The sequence below is a fragment of the Lutra lutra genome, chromosome 14, assembly GCF_902655055.1.
Source record: "Lutra lutra chromosome 14, mLutLut1.2, whole genome shotgun sequence".
Lineage (NCBI taxonomy): Eukaryota > Metazoa > Chordata > Mammalia > Carnivora > Mustelidae > Lutra > Lutra lutra.
The window spans coordinates 46,841,639-46,859,798 of NC_062291.1; the positions used below are offsets into that span (position 1 = coordinate 46,841,639).

General features: G+C 44.0%; 1 protein-coding gene across 1 annotated transcript in view; it reads right to left on the minus strand.

Moving 5' to 3' along the window:
- Window positions 1-18,160, minus strand: part of ANTXRL (ANTXR like) — a 57,141-nt gene that overhangs the window by 20,152 nt on the left and 18,829 nt on the right. Inside the window, exons 2-9 of the mRNA XM_047702547.1 lie at window positions 14,946-15,017; window positions 13,461-13,532; window positions 2,241-2,322; window positions 2,105-2,138; window positions 985-1,064; window positions 840-908; window positions 420-500; window positions 266-326 (exon numbers count right to left, since the gene is read on the minus strand). Of these exons, the coding sequence (XP_047558503.1) occupies window positions 266-326; window positions 420-500; window positions 840-908; window positions 985-1,064; window positions 2,105-2,138; window positions 2,241-2,322; window positions 13,461-13,532; window positions 14,946-15,017 (551 nt within the window). The remainder of the gene's footprint in view (window positions 1-265; window positions 327-419; window positions 501-839; window positions 909-984; window positions 1,065-2,104; window positions 2,139-2,240; window positions 2,323-13,460; window positions 13,533-14,945; window positions 15,018-18,160) is intronic.

An 18,160-nucleotide genomic window follows, 5' to 3' on the forward strand; every position in this document is an offset into this window, starting at 1 on the left:
CGCAGAGAGGTGTATGTACATTACGTCAAAAACCAAAAAACAGAGTCACACGCATACCTGCACGACGGTCCCTGGCATACACACCTCATAGAAAGATCTACTTACTTCTATAACCCATGTACCTTTCTCTAAACCACCCCTTGCATGCACGCACCACACACTGAAACTCACAACGCACACATGCTCCCACCGCATGCACCATGCATCCAGCACGTACAACACCGCCCCCCCACCCCGGGTTGACAACAGTGACTCCAGCTCTTACCTCCTGCACAGAAGGAGGAAGGCTCCACATTTGTAATATCAATACAAGACTTAGCTGCGAGCTGGAATAGAGGGGGTGGGTGGCAGGTCAGGGACAGTAATGGGGAGTTGTGGTGAGATGTCACCCCATTCCCTTTCTCTCATCCCTCACTCACTTTTCCTACAATGTTTCGTAGATCCTTAAATCCATTGTCCACTGCAAACACGTGGTCTGGGCTGTCAGCAATCTCCAACAGCTATAAGACAGAGGAGGTGCCTGCGGCCCATGGCCAGGGGTTGAGGACACAGAAGTCCCCATCCCAGGAAAGAGTCTCTTCCCTCATGTCATGTTAGACTCCGATGGCCAGACTCTGGTATCGGCCAGCAGCCCACCCTTTGGAAAGGGAAAGCCCTTCCACCAGCACCATCAGCAGCAGGTTTTACACACTTGTCATTTGTTTCTGCAGTGGCTATCTGCTGTCCAGACACTAGTGATGGGTTACAGGTCCATCCTCATGTAACCCTGGGAAAGCCACCTATGAAAGCTTTCTTCATCTAGGCTCACAGGTGGCACCTGATTACCTGCTTGGAATTACCTGGTCTTTCCTATAGTCTTTTACACCAATGCCGTAAACAGTGGCCCCCAGTCTCCGAGCCTCTTCAGCCTAAGAGAATGAAAGTGTTGAGTATAAGTCACCAGCTATGTGGAGCAGAATACTGGTAACAATGGATGGGACTCACTTCGAACTTGGTATCCTCAAAGGGCTGTGGCAGCAGAGTTCCGTCAGTCAGAGAGATAATCACGATGGGAATCTTTTTCCCTGCAGAAGCAGCACGCAGTGGCCTGATCAGTAAAGGCCCCCAGGGTGACTCTCCACAGGCTGCTGGAGCACAGTGCTGTTCCCCACACTTCCTCCTTCGGAGGAGAGGCCCCCCAACCCGAGTACCCACCATCAGCAATGTCTGGAGGGCTAGCAGCCCAGCCCTGGAGGGAGAAGGGCCTTAGCCAGGACCTACATTATAGATGACAGCGCTGAGCCTTGCTCTGGCCCTTCCTACTGAACTGTCACTATGACCAGACGTACGACCCTTGTTCTGAAAGGTAACTCCAGCTACCTCACTGCACAAGCATCAGCCTTTCAGTTGAGCAAAGGGACGGACAGCCAGACTCGACTGTACCAGATGTCCCGCAGGGCAGTGGAAAGCCTGGCTCTGGCTCAGGGCAGTGCCCTCAGAAATTCCTGCTCTATCTATGCACCCAGGGGTCCAGAAGACAAGGTGGAGACTCTCGGGCTGTGGACCCCATGGCCAGCTCAGTGCCCTTCCCCACCAGGCCTACGCTTCCTTCCCGGCAAGGGCTGTGACCCTACAGTCTAGATGAAGATGGTTCTGGGCAGAGCACAGCCTTTTCCAGTGTTGGGGACACAGTCACAGGATGACATTAGCCAGAGGGAAGGAACTGAAGGGAAGGGAGCCAGGGCCAGAAATGTGGTGGAGACAAAGTGTGGATAGCAAGGGGGAAATCCAGTGCTTTTTTCTGAAAATGGAATCTTGTCTGCTCTCGGTCCCCTAGCTTTTCTGTTTTCTTGTTCAGGCAGCCCAAGTGTAGTTCAAGCACCTCTCAGTTACCAAGAACCTAGAAGGTACACGTATGGTCCCATGTTACTCTGAGACACATCACTAGGGATGATTTTCAACCTCCCTGCACAGAGGAGGGACCCATGGCCCAGAGAGGACAGCACCTTGCTCCAAGAGTCAGTGATAGTAAGTAAGTAAGACGAGGGTCTGCACCAGACCTCCCTGAAGCCCAGGCCTGCTCTGCCCCCACACCTGCCCACAGTGAAGTTACCAGGCAACTTACCTTTAGTGTTTTCTTGTTCAATCTGCTCATTTGCCTGCAAGGAAATGAAGGAGTATTGGGGGAGGGCAGTGGGAGGACCCAGGAACACTCTAAGAACTCCATAAAGCAGAGGTCCTCAGAGCTCTAGTTTCGGTACCATTTTAAATCCTTCCTGCATGTTTGTGGCTCCCGAAGGTACTACATTCTGGAGTTCAGCAAGACTGTCACGTATTTCATTTCTGAAAAAAATCAGAAAAGGGGTTGTGGTGGTATGAGGTGTGGATTACTCAAACGAGCCCAAGCTAACCCTCGTGCAGTGTTGGTGTGAATGGAAACTAGTGCAGCCATCCTGGGAAACAGTATGAACATTCCTCAAAAAATTAAAAATAGAATTACTATATGATCCATTAATTCCACAATGGGGTATTTACTCAAAGAAAATGAAAACACTGACTCAAAAAGATATTTGCACCTTCATGTTCAATGCAAAATTATTTACAAAAGTCATGGTATGGAAGTAACTCAAGTGTCTAATGATAGATGAATGGATAAAGAAGTTTGGTTTATGCCATCTAGAAATATTATTCAGCCATAAACACCATGAGATCTTGCCATTTACAACAACATGGATGGATCTGAAGTTATTATGCTAAATGACTGAGTCAGATAGAAAAACACCACATGATTTCACTTATATGTGAAATCAAAAAACAAAACAAAGAAGCAACGAGCAAACAAAAAAGCGGGAATAGACTCATTAACACAGAGAACTATCTGATGGTTGCCAGAGGGGAAGGGGTTGGAGGGAGGGTTAAAATGGACCAAGATGAGTGAGAGATACTAGTTTCCAGTTATGGAATGAAAAAGTCACAGGGATGAAAGGTAGAGCATAAGGAATATAGTCTGTGATACTGTAACGATGTTGTATGGTCATAAATGGTAGCTACACTTGTGGTGAGCGTAACATACGTATAGAATTGTGCAATCGCTATGCTACACATCTACATCTAATATAACTTTGTGTGTCAGCTATATTTCAAAAAAAAAAAAAAGAAGAAGAAGAAGAAAGAAAAGCAAAATAAAGCAGCCCCAAGCCATCCTGGAGCCACCTTAGGGGACTTTAACACTCCCCTCACTGAAATGGACAGATCATCTAAGCAAAAGATCAACAAGGAAATAAAGGCTTTAAATGACACACTGGACCAGATGGACATCACAGATCTATCCAGAACATTCCATTCCCAAGCAACAGAACACACATTCTTCTCCAGTGCCCATGATCTCTTCTTCAGAAGAGATCACATCCTGGATCACCAATCAGGTCTCAGCCGGTACCAAAAGATTTGGGTCATTCCCTGCATATTTTCAGACCACAATGCTTTGAAACTAGAACTCAACCACAAGAGGAGAGTTGGAAGGAACTCAAATACATGGAGGCTAAAGAGCATCCTTCTAAAGAATGAACGGATCAACCAGGAAATTAAGGAAGAATTTTAAAAATTCATGGTGGGAGGTTGGGGGAGCCAGGTGGTGGGTATTGGAGAGAACACGGATTGCATGGAGCACTGGGCGTGGTGCAAAACCAATGATTATTGTTACGCTGAAAATAAATTAAAAAAAATTTAAAAAAATTCATGGAAACAAATGAAAATGAAAACACAACTGTTCAAAATCTTTGGGATGCATCAAAGACAGTGAGGAGAGTATTTAGCGACACAAGCCTTCCTCAAGAAACCAGAAAGGCCTCAAGTCCACAACCTAACCCTACACCTAAGGGAGCTGGAGATAAAGCAGCGAAAAAAAAATCCGAAACGTGGTTGAAGTGTAACTTGGGCTTGATAGTAAAGGCAGCCCCAAGCTGTTCTGCAGCCACTGTGCAGAGTGTACATCTGTCTCGCGGGGACACGACACAAGTCAAGGAGCCCGGTCATGACCTTCAGCCCCTTGTCCTTGATATTGACAGGCCATGCTCAGGCCTCCACTGTCTCCCATCGGGTGAGCATAGGGTGGGAGATGCTGCTTTGCTAGTCCCATGGGTATGGCCTGGCTTTCTCTGCACTCGTCACAGTTTCAGGCACACAGACCTGGGGGACCCCCAAGGCCCCAGGGTGAATGTGGGGCACACCCATGGAGGTGTCACTGTGAATCCCACTCACAATGTGATGGGCAGGGATGCTAGAAGTTACCAGGTCCCTCAGGAAGGCACACTATCCTCCAACAGGTAAGGCTGAGTTTGGAAGAGTCATCCTGCTGATTGATGCTCCTGCTCTGTCTCATCCTCCACTGCCAAAGATCCCTGAGGTTGACCTGGTCTCCCCAAGCTTCTTTCCCTTCTGGACTGGTGCTAAAGGAAGTAGCAAGCTTGCTTCATGAGCACAGTAGCTCTCCTGAGTTCATGTGCTCCTGGAAAAGGCCAAAGCCTGAAGTGGCCCTAAGGAGTGATCCCCTGGCAGCCACGGGTCTGTGGCCAGACAACCAATGTGAAGGGAGATCTTATGGGTGGGACTGGGACACAGGAGAGGCTGGGGGTTTAGGTTCAGGCTAATCCCATGTGATGAGCTAGGCTGGCACAGCCAGTCTAGGAGAATGTGGACCCAAGAAGGCTTTTCATTGTGGAGAGTGCAGGTGTTGCTATGGGGGAGACCTGAGAGCCCCAGGTCCAGCCCCACCCAGCCCAGCCCAGCCCAGCCCAGGAGGTGAGGCCTGGGAACTGGGGCCAGTGGAAACTACACCAGGCACTGTCTGTTCAGTGGAAGCACTCTCCCCTCCTCTCTCATCATACACTGGAAGATTCGTATTTTGTGACAGTATCCCAAGTATGGGGGAACTCTCACCTCTTCCCAGTGTCTAGCCCAATAGGCTCCCCCCAGGGAGTGCTGCCCCTCTGGCCCTACTCCCAGCTCTGTCCATGGGAGGGACATCAGTCCTCTTCAGTCTGCCTCTAGCAGTCTCTCTTCCTCCTTAATACCTGTCTCAACTCCTTGGAGCCTCTCCATCTCTCTCCTGTTGTCACCCTCCTGGGCAACACCTCTGGGTCTTTCTAGCTTCTGTGCCATCTGGCTTCTCCAACATCCAGACGAAACCCCTCTTGGACTATGTCTCCTCAGCCTACTCGATCCTAGCAGGAAGGGCTCAGAAGGCACCAAGCAAGGTCCTAGCCTTGGTCCCACATTCTCTGCAGAACCTCCAGAGTCACTGGATCAGGTAACATTGCCCCCTCCGGGATTTTCTCTGAATGTCAGGCTCCACCTGGTCTCTCAGCCATAGGCCTCTTCAACTCTTAGGCAGTGGGGCACGTTTGGGAAGGCCCAGTCTCAGGTGGAGCCTAACTCCACTCAAGATTCTCTGGGTTTCTCAGGGGCTGACAGCCTTAGGACCCTGATCTGAGTGTGAGCTCTCTTCCCAGCTGCACATCTTGTCCCATCTCATTTCACATCTATTCCACTCCCCTGGGTACACTGTCACTCCTGAAACCTCGTTTGTGGAAGACATCATTTTTTTTTTTTTAATTTTTTTTTTCAGCATAACAGTATTCATTATTTTTGCACCACACCCAGTGCTCCATGCAATCCGTGCCCTCTACAATACCCACCACCTGGTGCCCCCAACCTCCCACCCCCCACCCCTTCAAAATTCTCAGATCGTTTTTCAGAGTCCATAGTCTCTCATGGTTCACCTCCCCTTCCAATTTCCCTCAACTCCCTTCTCCTCTCCATCTCCCCTTGTCCTCCATGCTATTTGTTATGCTCCACAAATAAGTGAAACCATATGATAATTGACTCTCTCTGCTTGACTTATTTCACTCAGCATAATCTCTTCCAGTCCCGTCCATGTTGCTACAAAACTTGGGGATTCATCCTTTCTTTCTTTTTTTTTTTTTTTTTTACAGCTTTATAAACATATATTTTTATCCCCAGGGGTACAGGTCTGCGAATCGCCAGGTTTACACACTTCACAACACTCACCATAGCACATACCCTCCCCGATATCCATAACGCCACCCCCTCTCCCAACCCCCTCCCCCCATCAACCCTCAGTTTGTTTTGTGAGATTAAGAGTCACTTATGGTTTGTCTCCCTCCCAATCCCATCTTGTTTCATTTACTCTTCTCCTACCCCCTCAACCCCCCATGTTGCATCTCCTCTCCCTCATATCAGGGAGATCATATGATAGTTGTCTTTCTCCGATTGACTTATTTCGCTAAGCATGATACCCTCTAGTTCCATCCACATCGTCGCAAATGGCAAGATTTCATTTCTTTTGATGGCTGCATAGTATTCCATTGTGTATATATACCACGTCTTCTTTATCCATTCGTCTGTAGATGGACATCTAGGTTCTTTCCATAGTTTGGCTATTGTAGACATTGCTGCTATAAACATTCGGGTGCACGTGCCCCTTCGGATCACTATGTTTGTATCTTTAGGGTAAATACCCAGCAGTGCAATTGCAGGGTCATAGGGTAGTTCTATTTTCAACATTTTGAGGAACCTCAATGCTGTTTTCCAGAGTGGTTGCACCAGCTTGCATTCCCACCAACAGTGTAGGAGGGTTCCCCTTTCTCCGCATCCTCGCCAGCATCTGTCATTTCCCGACTTGTTAATTTTAGCCATTCTGACTGGTGTGAGGTGATATCTCATGGTGGTTTTGATTTGTATTTCCCTGATGCCGAGTGATATGGAGCACTTTTTCATGTGTCTGTTGGCCATCTGGATGTCTTCTTTGCAGAAATGTCTGTTCATGTCCTCTGCCCATTTCTTGATTGGATTATTTGTTCTTTGGGTGTTGAGTTTACTAAGTTCTTTATAGATTTTGGACACTAGCCCTTTATCTGATATGTCATTTTCAAATATCTTCTCCCATTCTGTCAGTTGTCTTTTGGTTTTGTTAACTGTTTTCTTTGCTGTGCAAAAGCTTTTGATCTTGATAAAATCCCAAAAGTTCATTTTTGCCCTTGCTTCCCTTGCCTTTGGTGATGTTCCTAGGAAGATGTTGCTGCGGCTGAGGTCGAATAGGTTGCTGCCTGTGTTCTCCTCGAGGATTTTGATGGATTCCTTTCTCACATTGAGATCCTTCATCCATTTTGAGTCTATTTTCGTGTGTGGTGTAAGGAAATGATCCAATTTCATTTTTCTGCATGTGGCTGTCCAATTTTCCCAACACCATTTATTGAAGAGGCTGTCTTTGTTCCATTGGACATTCTTTCCTGCTTTGTCGAAGATGAGTTGACCATAGAGTTGAGGGTCCATTTCTGGGCTCTCTATTCTGTTCCATTGATCTATGTGTCTGTTTTTGTGCCAGTACCATGCTGTCTTGATGATGACAGCTTTGTAATAGAGCTTGAAGTCCGGAATTGTGATGCCACCAACTTTGGCTTTCTTTTTCAATATTCTTTTGGCTATTCGAGGTCTTTTCTGGTTCCATATAAATTTTAGGATTCTTTGTTCCATTTCTTTGAAAAAAATGGATGGTACTTTGATAGGAATTGCATTAAATGTGTAGATTGCTTTAGGTAGCATAGACATTTTCACAATATTTATTCTTCCAATCCAGGAGCATGGAACATTTTTCCATTTCTTTGTGTCTTCCTCAATTTCTTTCATGAGTACTTTATAGTTTTCTGAGTATAGATTCTTAGTCTCTTTGGTTAGGTTTATTCCTAGGTATCTTATAGTTTTGGGTGCAATTGTAAATGGGATGGACTCCTTAATTTCTCTTTCTTCTGTCTTGTTGTTGGTGTAGAGAAATGCAACTGATTTCTGTGCATTGATTTTATATCCTGACACTTTACTGAATTCCTGTACAAGTTCTAGCAGTTTTGGAGTGGAGTCTTTTGGGTTTTCCACATATAGTATCATATCATCTGCGAAGAGTGATAGTTTGACTTCTTCTTTGCCGATTTGGATGCCTTTAATTTCCTTTTGTTGTCTGATTGGTGAGGCTAGGACTTCGAGTACTATGTTGAATAGCAGTGGTGATAACGGACATCCCTGCCGTGTTCCTGACCTTAGCGGAAAAGCTTTCAGTTTTTCTCCATTGAGAATGATATTTGCGGTGGGTTTTTCATAGATGGCTTTGATAATATTGAGGTATGTGCCGTCTATCCCTACACTTTGAAGAGTTTTGATCAGGAAGGGATGCTGTACTTTGTCAAATGCTTTTTCAGCATCTATGGAGAGTATCATATGGTTCTTGTTCTTTCTTTTATTAATGTGTTGTATCACATTGATTGATTTGCAGATGTTGAACCAGCCTTGCAGCCCTGGAATAAATCCCACTTGGTCGTGGTGAATAATCCTTTTAACGTACTGTTGAATCCTATTGGCTAGTATTTTGGCGAGAATTTTTGCATCTGTGTTCATCAAGGATATTGGTCTGTAGTTCTCTTTTTTGTTGGGATCCTTGTCTGGTTTTGGGATCAAGGTGATGCTGGCCTCATAAAATGAGTTTGGAAGTTTTCCTTCTATTGCTATTTTTTGGAACAGTTTCAGGAGAATAGGAATTAGTTCTTCTTTAAATGTTTGGTAGAATTCCCCCGGGAAGCCGTCTGGCCCTGGGCTTTTGTTTGTTTGGAGATTTTTGATGACTGTTTCAATCTCCTTACTGGTTATGGGTCTGTTCAGGCTTTCTATTTCTTCCTGGTTCAGTTGTGGTAGTTTATATGTCTCTAGGAATGCATCCATTTCTTCCAGATTGTCAAATTTGTTGGCGTAGAGTTGCTCATAGTATGTTCTTATAATTGTCTGTATTTCTTTGGTGTTCGTTGTGATCTCTCCTCTCTCATTCATGATTTTATTTATTTGGGTCCTCTCTCTTTTCTTTTTGATAAGTCTGGCCAGGGGTTTATCAATCTTATTAATTCTTTCAAAGAACCAGCTCCTAGTTTCGTTGATTTGTTCTATTGTTTTTTTGGTTTCTATTTCATTGATTTCTGCTCTGATCTTTATGATTTCTCTTCTCCTGCTGGGTTTAGGGTTTCTTTCTTGTTCTTTCTCCAGCTCCTTTAGGTGTAGGGTTAGGTTGTGTACCTGAGACCTTTCTTGTTTCTTGAGAAAGGCTTGTACCGCTATATATTTTCCTCTCAGGACTGCCTTTGTTGTGTCCTACAGATTCTGAACTGTTGTGTTTTCATTATCATTTGTTTCCATAAATTTTTTCAATTCTTCTTTGATTTCCTGGTTGACCCATTCATTCTTGAGAAGGATGCTGTTTAGTCTCCATGTATTTGGGTTCTTTCCCAATTTCCTCTTGTTATTGAGTTCTAGCTTTAGAGCATTGTGGTCTGAAAATATGCAGGGAATGATCCCAATCTTTTGATACCGGTTGAGACTTGATTTAGGACCAAGAATGTGATCTATTCTGGAGAATGTTCCATGTGCACTAGAGAAGAATGTGTATTCTGTTGCTTTGGGATGAAATGTTCTGAATATATCTGTGATGTCCATCTGGTCCAGTGTGTCATTTAAGGCCTTGATTTCCTTGTTGATCTTTTGCTTGGATGATCTGTCCATTTCAGTGAGGGGAGTGTTAAAATCCCCTACTATTATTGTATTCTTGTCGATGTGTTTCTTTGATTTTGTTATTAATTGGTTTATATAGTTGGCTGCTCCCACGTTAGGGGCATAGATATTTAAAATTGTTAGATCTTCTTGTTGGACAGTTCCTTTGAGTATGATATAATGTCCCTCATCTCTTATTATAATCTTTGGCTTAAAATCTAATTGATCTGATATAAGGATTGCCACTCCTGCTTTCTTCTGATGTCCATTAGCATGGTAAATTCTTTTCCACCCCCTCACTTTAAACCTGGAGGTGTCTTCGAGTGTAAGATGAATTTCTTGTAGGCAACATATAGATGGTTTTTGTTTTTTTATCCATTCTGATACCCTGTGTCTTTTGATTGGAGCATTTAGCCCATTAACATTCAGGGTAAGTATTGAGAGATATGAATTTAGTGCCATTGTATTGCCTGTAAGGTGACTGTTATTGTATATTGTCTCTGTTTCTTTCTGATCTACTACTTTGAGGGTCTCTCTTTGCTTAGAGGACCCCTTTCAATATTTCCTGTAGAGCTGGTTTGGTATTTGCAAATTCTTTCAGCTTTTGTTTGTCCTGGAAGCTTTTAATCTCTCCGTCTATTTTCAATGATAGCCTAGCTGGATATAGTATTCTTGGCTGCATGTTTTTCTCATTTAGTACTCTGAATATATCATGCCAGCTCTTTCTGGCCTGCCAGGTCTCTGTGGATAAGTCTGCTGCCAATCTAATATTTTTACCATTGTATGTTACAGACTTCTTTTCCCGGGCTGCTTTCAGGATCTTTTCTTTGTCACTAAGACTTGTCAATTTTACTATTAGGTGATGGGGTGTAGACCTATTCTTATTGATTTTGAGGGGGGTTCTCTGAACCTCCTGGATTTTGATGCTTGTTCCCTTTGCCATATTGGGGAAATTCTCTCCAATAATTCTCTCCAATATACCTTCTGCTCCCCTCTCTGTTTCCTCTTCTTCTGGAATCCCAATTATTCTAATGTTGTTTCGTCTTATGGTGTCACTTATCTCTCGAATTCTCCCCTCGTGGTCCAGTAGCTGTTTGTCCCTCTTTTGCTCAGCTTCTTTATTCTCTGTCATTTGGTCTTCTATATTGCTAATTCTTTCTTCTGCCTCATTTATCCTAGAAGTGAGAGCCTCCATTTTTGATTGCACCTCATTAATAGCTTTTTTGATTTCAACTTGGTTAGATTTTAGTTCTATTTCTCCAGAAAGGGCTTTTATATCTCCCGAGAGGGTTGCTTTAATATCTTCCATGCCTTTTTCAAGCCCGGCTAGAACCTTGAGAATCATCATTCTGAACTCTATATCTGACATATTACCAATGTCTGTATTGATTTGGTCCCTAGCCTTTGGTATTGCCTCTTGTTCTTTTTTTTGTTGTGAATTTTTCCGCCTTGTCATTTTGTCCAGATAAGAGTTTATGAAGGAGCAAGTAAAATACTAAAAGGGTGGCAACAACCCCAGGAAAATATGCTTTAGCCAAATCAGAAGATATCCCGAATTGTGAGGGGGGAGAAAGGGGATAAAAAGGGGTTCAGAAAGAAAGAAAAAAAAAACTATTAAAAAAAAGAAAGCCGATAAAGAAAAAATATAAAAAGAGGAAAAAATATATATATATTAGATAAACTATTTAAAAAACGTTAAAAAAAAGAAAACGGTAAAAGTTAAAAAAATTTAGCAGAAGAAGAGAAAAAGAAAAAAAAAATTGAAAAAGAAAAAAAAATTAAATTAACTGCAAGGCTAAAAAATCATGGGGAGAAAGCCATGAGTTCCGTGCTTTGCTTTCTTCTCCTCTGGAATTCCACCGTTCTCCTTGGTAGGTGAACTTGGTCCTGGCTGGGTTTCCCGTAGATCTTCTGGGGGAGGGGCCCGTTGTAGTGATTCTCAAGCGTCTTTGCCCCAGGCGGAGTTGCACCGCCCTTACCCGGGGCCGCGCTGAGTAATCCGTTCGGGTCGCTTTCGGGAGCTTTTGTTCCCTGAGCGCTTTCCGTAGAGTCCGGAGGACGGGAATGAAGATGGCGGCCTCCCGGTCTCCGGCCCGGAGGAGCCGAGAGCCCGGGGCCCCACTCCTCAGTGCGCCCTCAGAGAACAGCGCCAAATGACTCCCGTCACCCTGGCCTCCGGCCGCGCTCCGAGCTGACCGAGCCTGCGACCGGTTCAAGGCAACCCTGAGCTGAGAGTCACTCCTCGGCTCTGTCTCTGCAGCCGGCTTCCCCGTTCTAATACCGGTAAGCTCTGCGACACTGAGACACCCCCAATCCTTCTGCGACCCTGCGGGACCTGAGGCCACGCTGACCCCGCCTGGGCTTCCAGTTAAGCCTCTGGAGCGATGTCCCTCAGCGGAACAGACTTTTAAAAGTCCTGATTTTGCTCCGTTGCTCCGCCGCTCGCCGGGAGCCGGCCCCTCCCCCCGCGGTCTATCTTCCCGTCGCTTTGGATTCACTTCTCCGCCAGTCCTACCTTGCAGAAAGTGGTTGATTTTCTGTTTCTGGAATTGCTGTTCTTCTTCTCTTCAATCTCCCGTTGGATTTGTAGGTGTTTGCAATCTTTAGATAAGCTATTTAGCTGATCTCCCGCTACCCGAAGTAGTCTCAGCCTGCTACTTCTCCGCCATCTTTCAAGACGTCATGTTTTGTCCAGAGAGGACCAGGAGGCCCTCCCTAAGCCCCTACACAGCTTCTCACATTTGGGCCCTGAGACTCCCACCTTAGAGAAGGCAGAAGCCTTCCCCTCCCCAGTGACAGCTTTTCCACCAGAGCCCCCTGCCCAGCAGCCTTGCATCTCTCTGCTACCTGCCAGCGTCACCCCTGATGGACTTGCTTCCTTCCACTCAGCTCATATCCATTCCGGTCTCTTTGTTCTAAACACATAACCACACATATGCACAAATCTGTGCCTCCACTAATGCTTGGAGCAGCCATCCCACTCACTGCTTTTCCTGGGGTCAGAGATGAGAGAGCTGTCTGCATGCACTGACATCATGACACCCTTCTCCTGAGGTCTGGTTGTTCTTGCTCAGTCTGCTGCTCCTGGCTTCTCTCCATGGTCCTGAATGGTGGCTCTGTGACTCAAATTCTGGCACCCATCCAGTCCTAAGGATATTCACCCTCTCTTTGCTGTTTAACTTTCTCCGTGTTGTGTTCTGATCATTTGTGCCCTCAAGAATCTTAACTTCCTTAGTCAGCTACTCAGAACCTCTATAATTCCCTAATTCTAGGCTTTTGGGCAAACTGTTGGGCCCACCGTGGCCCACCTAGGCTTTGGGCATGTCATGTCTCTCTCAATTCTGATGTTCAGGATCCTACTCATGGGCTCCCCTGTCTCAGACCCACCATGGAAGTAAGATCCCCTTCGCTGAGAACATCAATAATTTGATGTTGCTCATCCTTTCCTCCTTGGTTATGACTGTTTCACTGGCACCCACTGGCCCAGGGCAGAGAGTGACACATGACCACAGATCATTAATGCAGTTTGTAAAGGAACCATACACCTGTTCTATACCATCCTGGGAGTCCTCACAGCCAGTCTGTTCTAAGAAGATGGAAGAATGCAGAAACAAAGAGTCAGGACAGGTGAAAGGCAGGGCTTAGGAGTGGAGATGATCTAGTAGCACAGGGTGGCCAATGTCAGAGCAGCTGGGAGTCAGAAAGGGTTGGGGAGCCAGATCTGTGAGTCAGGGTGCACAATGAGGGTAGTCTAGGCCTGCCCAGCCTGCAGTCCAGTGTGCTCCCCCCTGTGGTCTCAGGGAACTCATTCGCTCCCTGGCTCTTTCTGTAGTCCTACCCTCTGGGCCTGCCTTGGGGGTCACCATGTCAACACTTACCTGTCTGATGTGAGTTTCATGAGTGTGTGGCCCTCTGTGGAGTAGGTGATGAAAGACATCCGCTGGTTTGGGCTGGGGAGGAAGAATGTGCGTGTGAGAAGTCATAGAAAGAGGCTCAAAATGAAGCCAATGAGCAGCCAGGGAAGGAGTATATGACAGTTCCCCTGCCCTCACCCTAATTCTTATCCTTTGGGGCCCATTTCCCAAACCCCAGAACTTCCCATAACTTTAGTAAGGAATTCAGAGGCCTGTAAGATATCTGGCCTTTCTGGAAGAGTGTGCCAGAATGGCATCTTGATCCATCCTTACCTCACAACACCCAATAGTGTTTTTCTGTCAGTCTGTTTCTCTCTTTCTTTCTCTCTTATGTACATGTGCGTGCAGGTGCACACACACACACACACACACACACACACACACACACAAACACCACACACAAACACACAGTGGCACTTACACAGACAGCTGCATTCACAAGAAGACAGAGAAACATCTGCACTCTCCTGCAGGAGGATCTCCCACCTGACCTCCCTTCTCTAACATTCTCTGGAACTTCATTGCCCTTCCTTTCTTGCCTGTTTTCCCCACTTCTTCCCTCCTCCTCTCAAAGAAATTATTTTCCCTCTTGGCAGCCATTCATCTACATCCCTCCTGGCCTGTATCCCTACATCCCTACATCCCTCCAGGCTTTCCTGCTCCTGGCCATTGTCTTTTGGTATGCTGACCCTCATTATCCTTGGCTAAATTGGTACCATAGGTCTCTAGCTGAGTTCCCTACTGCTCTTGGCTCTTGTTTCCACTCATTTTACCCATTTCCGTCAGACTTTTCTTCTTAATACACAACCTTGATCATGTCAAACCCTTCAACAAGAATTATCTGTAGCTCCCTATTGCTCACAACATGAAACATAGGCCCCATGGCATGGCACTATGAGCTATTATGGCCTTGGCTACAAGCCAACATGCCCAGCCTCATCTCCTAGTCCTCTCTTGAGATAACCCTACTCTGCAGCCAAACAGACCACTCATTCCATAAGAAGTATTCTTGATGTTTCCTGTTGCCCTGTCTTTCCTATCCATCAAAACCTAGTTGATATTGCCACATCTTCTGGGAAGCCATCCTTGAATTAAAATTTTTCCTTTTTATATAAGCTTTCATTTAAGTCCTTTGCCTTTTTATTTTGGCCCCTGACACATTTAACCAGGTGTTTAATTACTGTGTTACTGGTTTGCCTGTTTCCTAATCTGTTAGGTCCTCAGGGCATATTACTGTGTCTCTAGTAATATGGCCTGACTGTCAGGCAGGAGCCAAGTAAAGTTGCTGAGACCCTTGGAATCACTGTGATCTCTCCTTTCTTGCTTCAGAACTTCACTCTGGGCTCTGTGTTCTTGACTGGAGGGATTCCCGTGCCCACTGAGTCTAAACAGCTCTGTACTACCTCTGGCAGAAGGAAACAACACCCTATTAACACAGAGAAGCCATACTTGTCAAACTTATTGACCAAATCTTCCACCATGTCATAAATATCCATCCAGTTGTTGTTCACACTGCCCGACCTGAAAATGAAGAAACACGAGTCAGAGAGATGAGTCACATCTGTTGTGTAGGATTAGTTCTTGTCTTCTCTGCCTTCCTGCAGGTCCTTTAGCAAGCTCCTCACCTCTACTCTCCTCAACATAGCCAAAGCCTGCCACACATCCTCAGTGACCTAAGTGGGTCACCCTTGTAGTGACTTTCATCAGTGTGAGTTGTGGGAAGGTTGTCTAACAGTATCTGTATGCTTGGGCTGAGGAACTTCAAAGGATGAGGGACTTGTGGTAGCAAACCAGGATGTATGGTCATGCTAGGTGGGGTTGCTGGACAAGAAACAAGGGAGGATGCATTGGTTGGTAAAGCCTCCAGTGATTCTGATTTGTTGGCTTTCCCGGATGCCTATTGTCTCTCAGATGTCTGCTCCTCCCCTGCCCCTTGAAGGTGTCTGTGGTTGGGTTGGAGGCAGAGCTCTTTGGCACCACATCCCAACAAAATGCTCCTGGATTTTCCTTTATATCATTCCTTTGCTTCCTCTAGGCTATATCTAAAACTATCAGCAGGTGGTTTCTAACGAAGTCAGGATTATCATTCATGGAGTATGTATGTATATAATAGACACTTTACAAGCATGATTTCCCAATTCCAGAACAGCCCTATGATATCAGCAGTATTCCCATTTTACAGATGAGACTCACAGGTCATGGCATTTGCCACAATATTAATAGTGAGCATGGATCTGAATGCAGATCTAGCTTTAAAACCCATGCTCTACCCATTACACTAGGCAGATCAAGGTGACTCTGGTTGAGTAAGAAAGTACTAGACTCTGACAACCAACCCACAATGCAGACTTTTTTTTAGAAGCCTCCATGTTAAAGTGCAAGACAACTTCCTTAATTAATGGAAACCCTGTCTACTCTCCTTCTCATTACTTTTCTCTCCTGTTTTTCCCCTGAGTGAAGAGGATATTTCAAAGAAGATTTACAGGAAATAAGAATCTTCAACTCACCCACCTACTCTGGGGAAGTTTCCAGTTTGTGATGATTTTGAAGAAAGGTTTAGACTCCAGAAACTTTTAGACCAACGTGAGTGCTCCTGGGCAGCGGAAAATACTGCAGGGACAATCAGGTCACTAGGAAGGAGGCAATATGGTACAGCAACTATGTGGGCTTCCAGCACACAGAGCTCCAATCCTGTTCTAGTGTCTCACTCTTAAATGAGAATGAAGAGCACCAGCAGACATTTGAAGACATCTCCATCATCGAAGCTTGAGGCCAAAACACACTAATGATATAACTATGCTGGAAGAATGGAAAGGATGGGGGGAAATCATGTAGAGAACCTAAGCTGTAAGAAAGCTAAATTCTCTTCCCTCAGAAGACAATAGAGAGTTAGTAAATCTCAAACAGCAACAAACAGCATCAGTACTAGCATGGTATCAGAAACAGCATAATACCAGACGAAAAATCTGCAAAATGACAGGTAAAAAACAAGACCCAGCTACTTGCTGCCTACCAGAGATTTGTTCAGCTTTAAGACACATGTAGGTTCAATATGAAGGGACTGAAGGTATTCCATGCAAGTAGAACCTAAAAAATTATAGTTACACTTATATCAGACAAAAGAGACTTTAAGCCAAAAAACAGTAACAGAATCAAAGAAAGTTATCACATAATGATAAAAGAGTAAATACATCAAGATGATACAAAAATTATAAATATATACATACCCAACATGAGCACCTAAATATATTAAGCAATATTAACAGATCTGAAGGGAGGAAAGGTAACAACACAAAAATAGCAACTTTAATACCCTAGGTTCCAGTGATGGATAGATCTTCTTAGACAGAAAAGCAACAAGAAAGCCTTGGAATTGAACCATACTATGGCCAAGTGGCCTTAAAAGACATATATAAAACATTTCAATCGACTGTTGCAGAATGCACATCCTTTTCAAGTCCATACAGATTATTCTCCAGGATAGATCCTATGATAGGACACCAAACAAGTCTTAGCAAATTTAAGATTTAAGTCATAGTAGCTGTCTTTTTTAATAACACAGAATAAAAAACAAGAGACAATCTGGAAAACAAACATATATTTATGGAAATTAAACATACTTTTGCATGACCAATGGGTCAAAGAAGATTACAATGGGAAAAAGAAACAAATGGAAGAAAAAATCCTAATGGAAACTAATGGGAATGGAAACAAATAGCAAAACCTATAGAATACTGCAGAAGCAGTTCTGAGAGGAAAATGAATAATGAGGAATGCGTATATTAAAGAATTAGCAAAATGTCAAATAAAATATCTTACTTTAAATGTCAAGGAACTAGAAAAAAAAGAACAAATGAATCCCAAAGTTAGCAGAGAACAAAATAAAAAAAGGTGCTGAAATAAATAAATTTAATTTAGAAAGAGGAGATATTGCAACTGATACTACAGAAATACTTAGAATCATAAGAAACTGGTCAGAGTGATTATACATCCATGAATTAGATAACCTACAGCAAATGGATACATTCCTAGAGACATACAACGTGCCAAAACTGAAACAAAAAGAAGCATAAAATCTGAATAGACCTATAGACCTGAATAGACCTAGTAAAGAGATCAGTAATTACAAATTTCCTAGAAGAGAAAAGCCTAGGACCAGAAGGTTTCATAGGTTGATATGAACAAACATTTAATGAAGAGTTAACACCAATCTCTCCCAAACACTTCAAAAAAATTGAAGAACACCTCCAGACTCATTCTATGAGATCTGCATTATCCCAAAATCAAAACCATACTAATAGTTCAAGTACATATCAATAACCCATATGAATACAGATGCAAAAATCCTCAACAAAAGAATCTAGCAAACTGAATTTAATGACATATTAAAAGATTTATATTCCATGACCAAGTAGGATGTATTTCCACAATGGAAACATGGTTCAATGCAAAAATCAAACAATGTAATTAACAGAATAGAATATGATAGGCTTAATAGATCAAAAAAACAAATTCCACGATCATTCCAATTCATGAGGAAAAGCATTTGAAAAAATCAACATACGTCACAAAAATGCTCTGATTAGGAATGAGAGAAAAGTTCTATGATAAACATAATAAGAACCATATATGAAAAACCCATAGTTGACATATCAGTGGTGAAA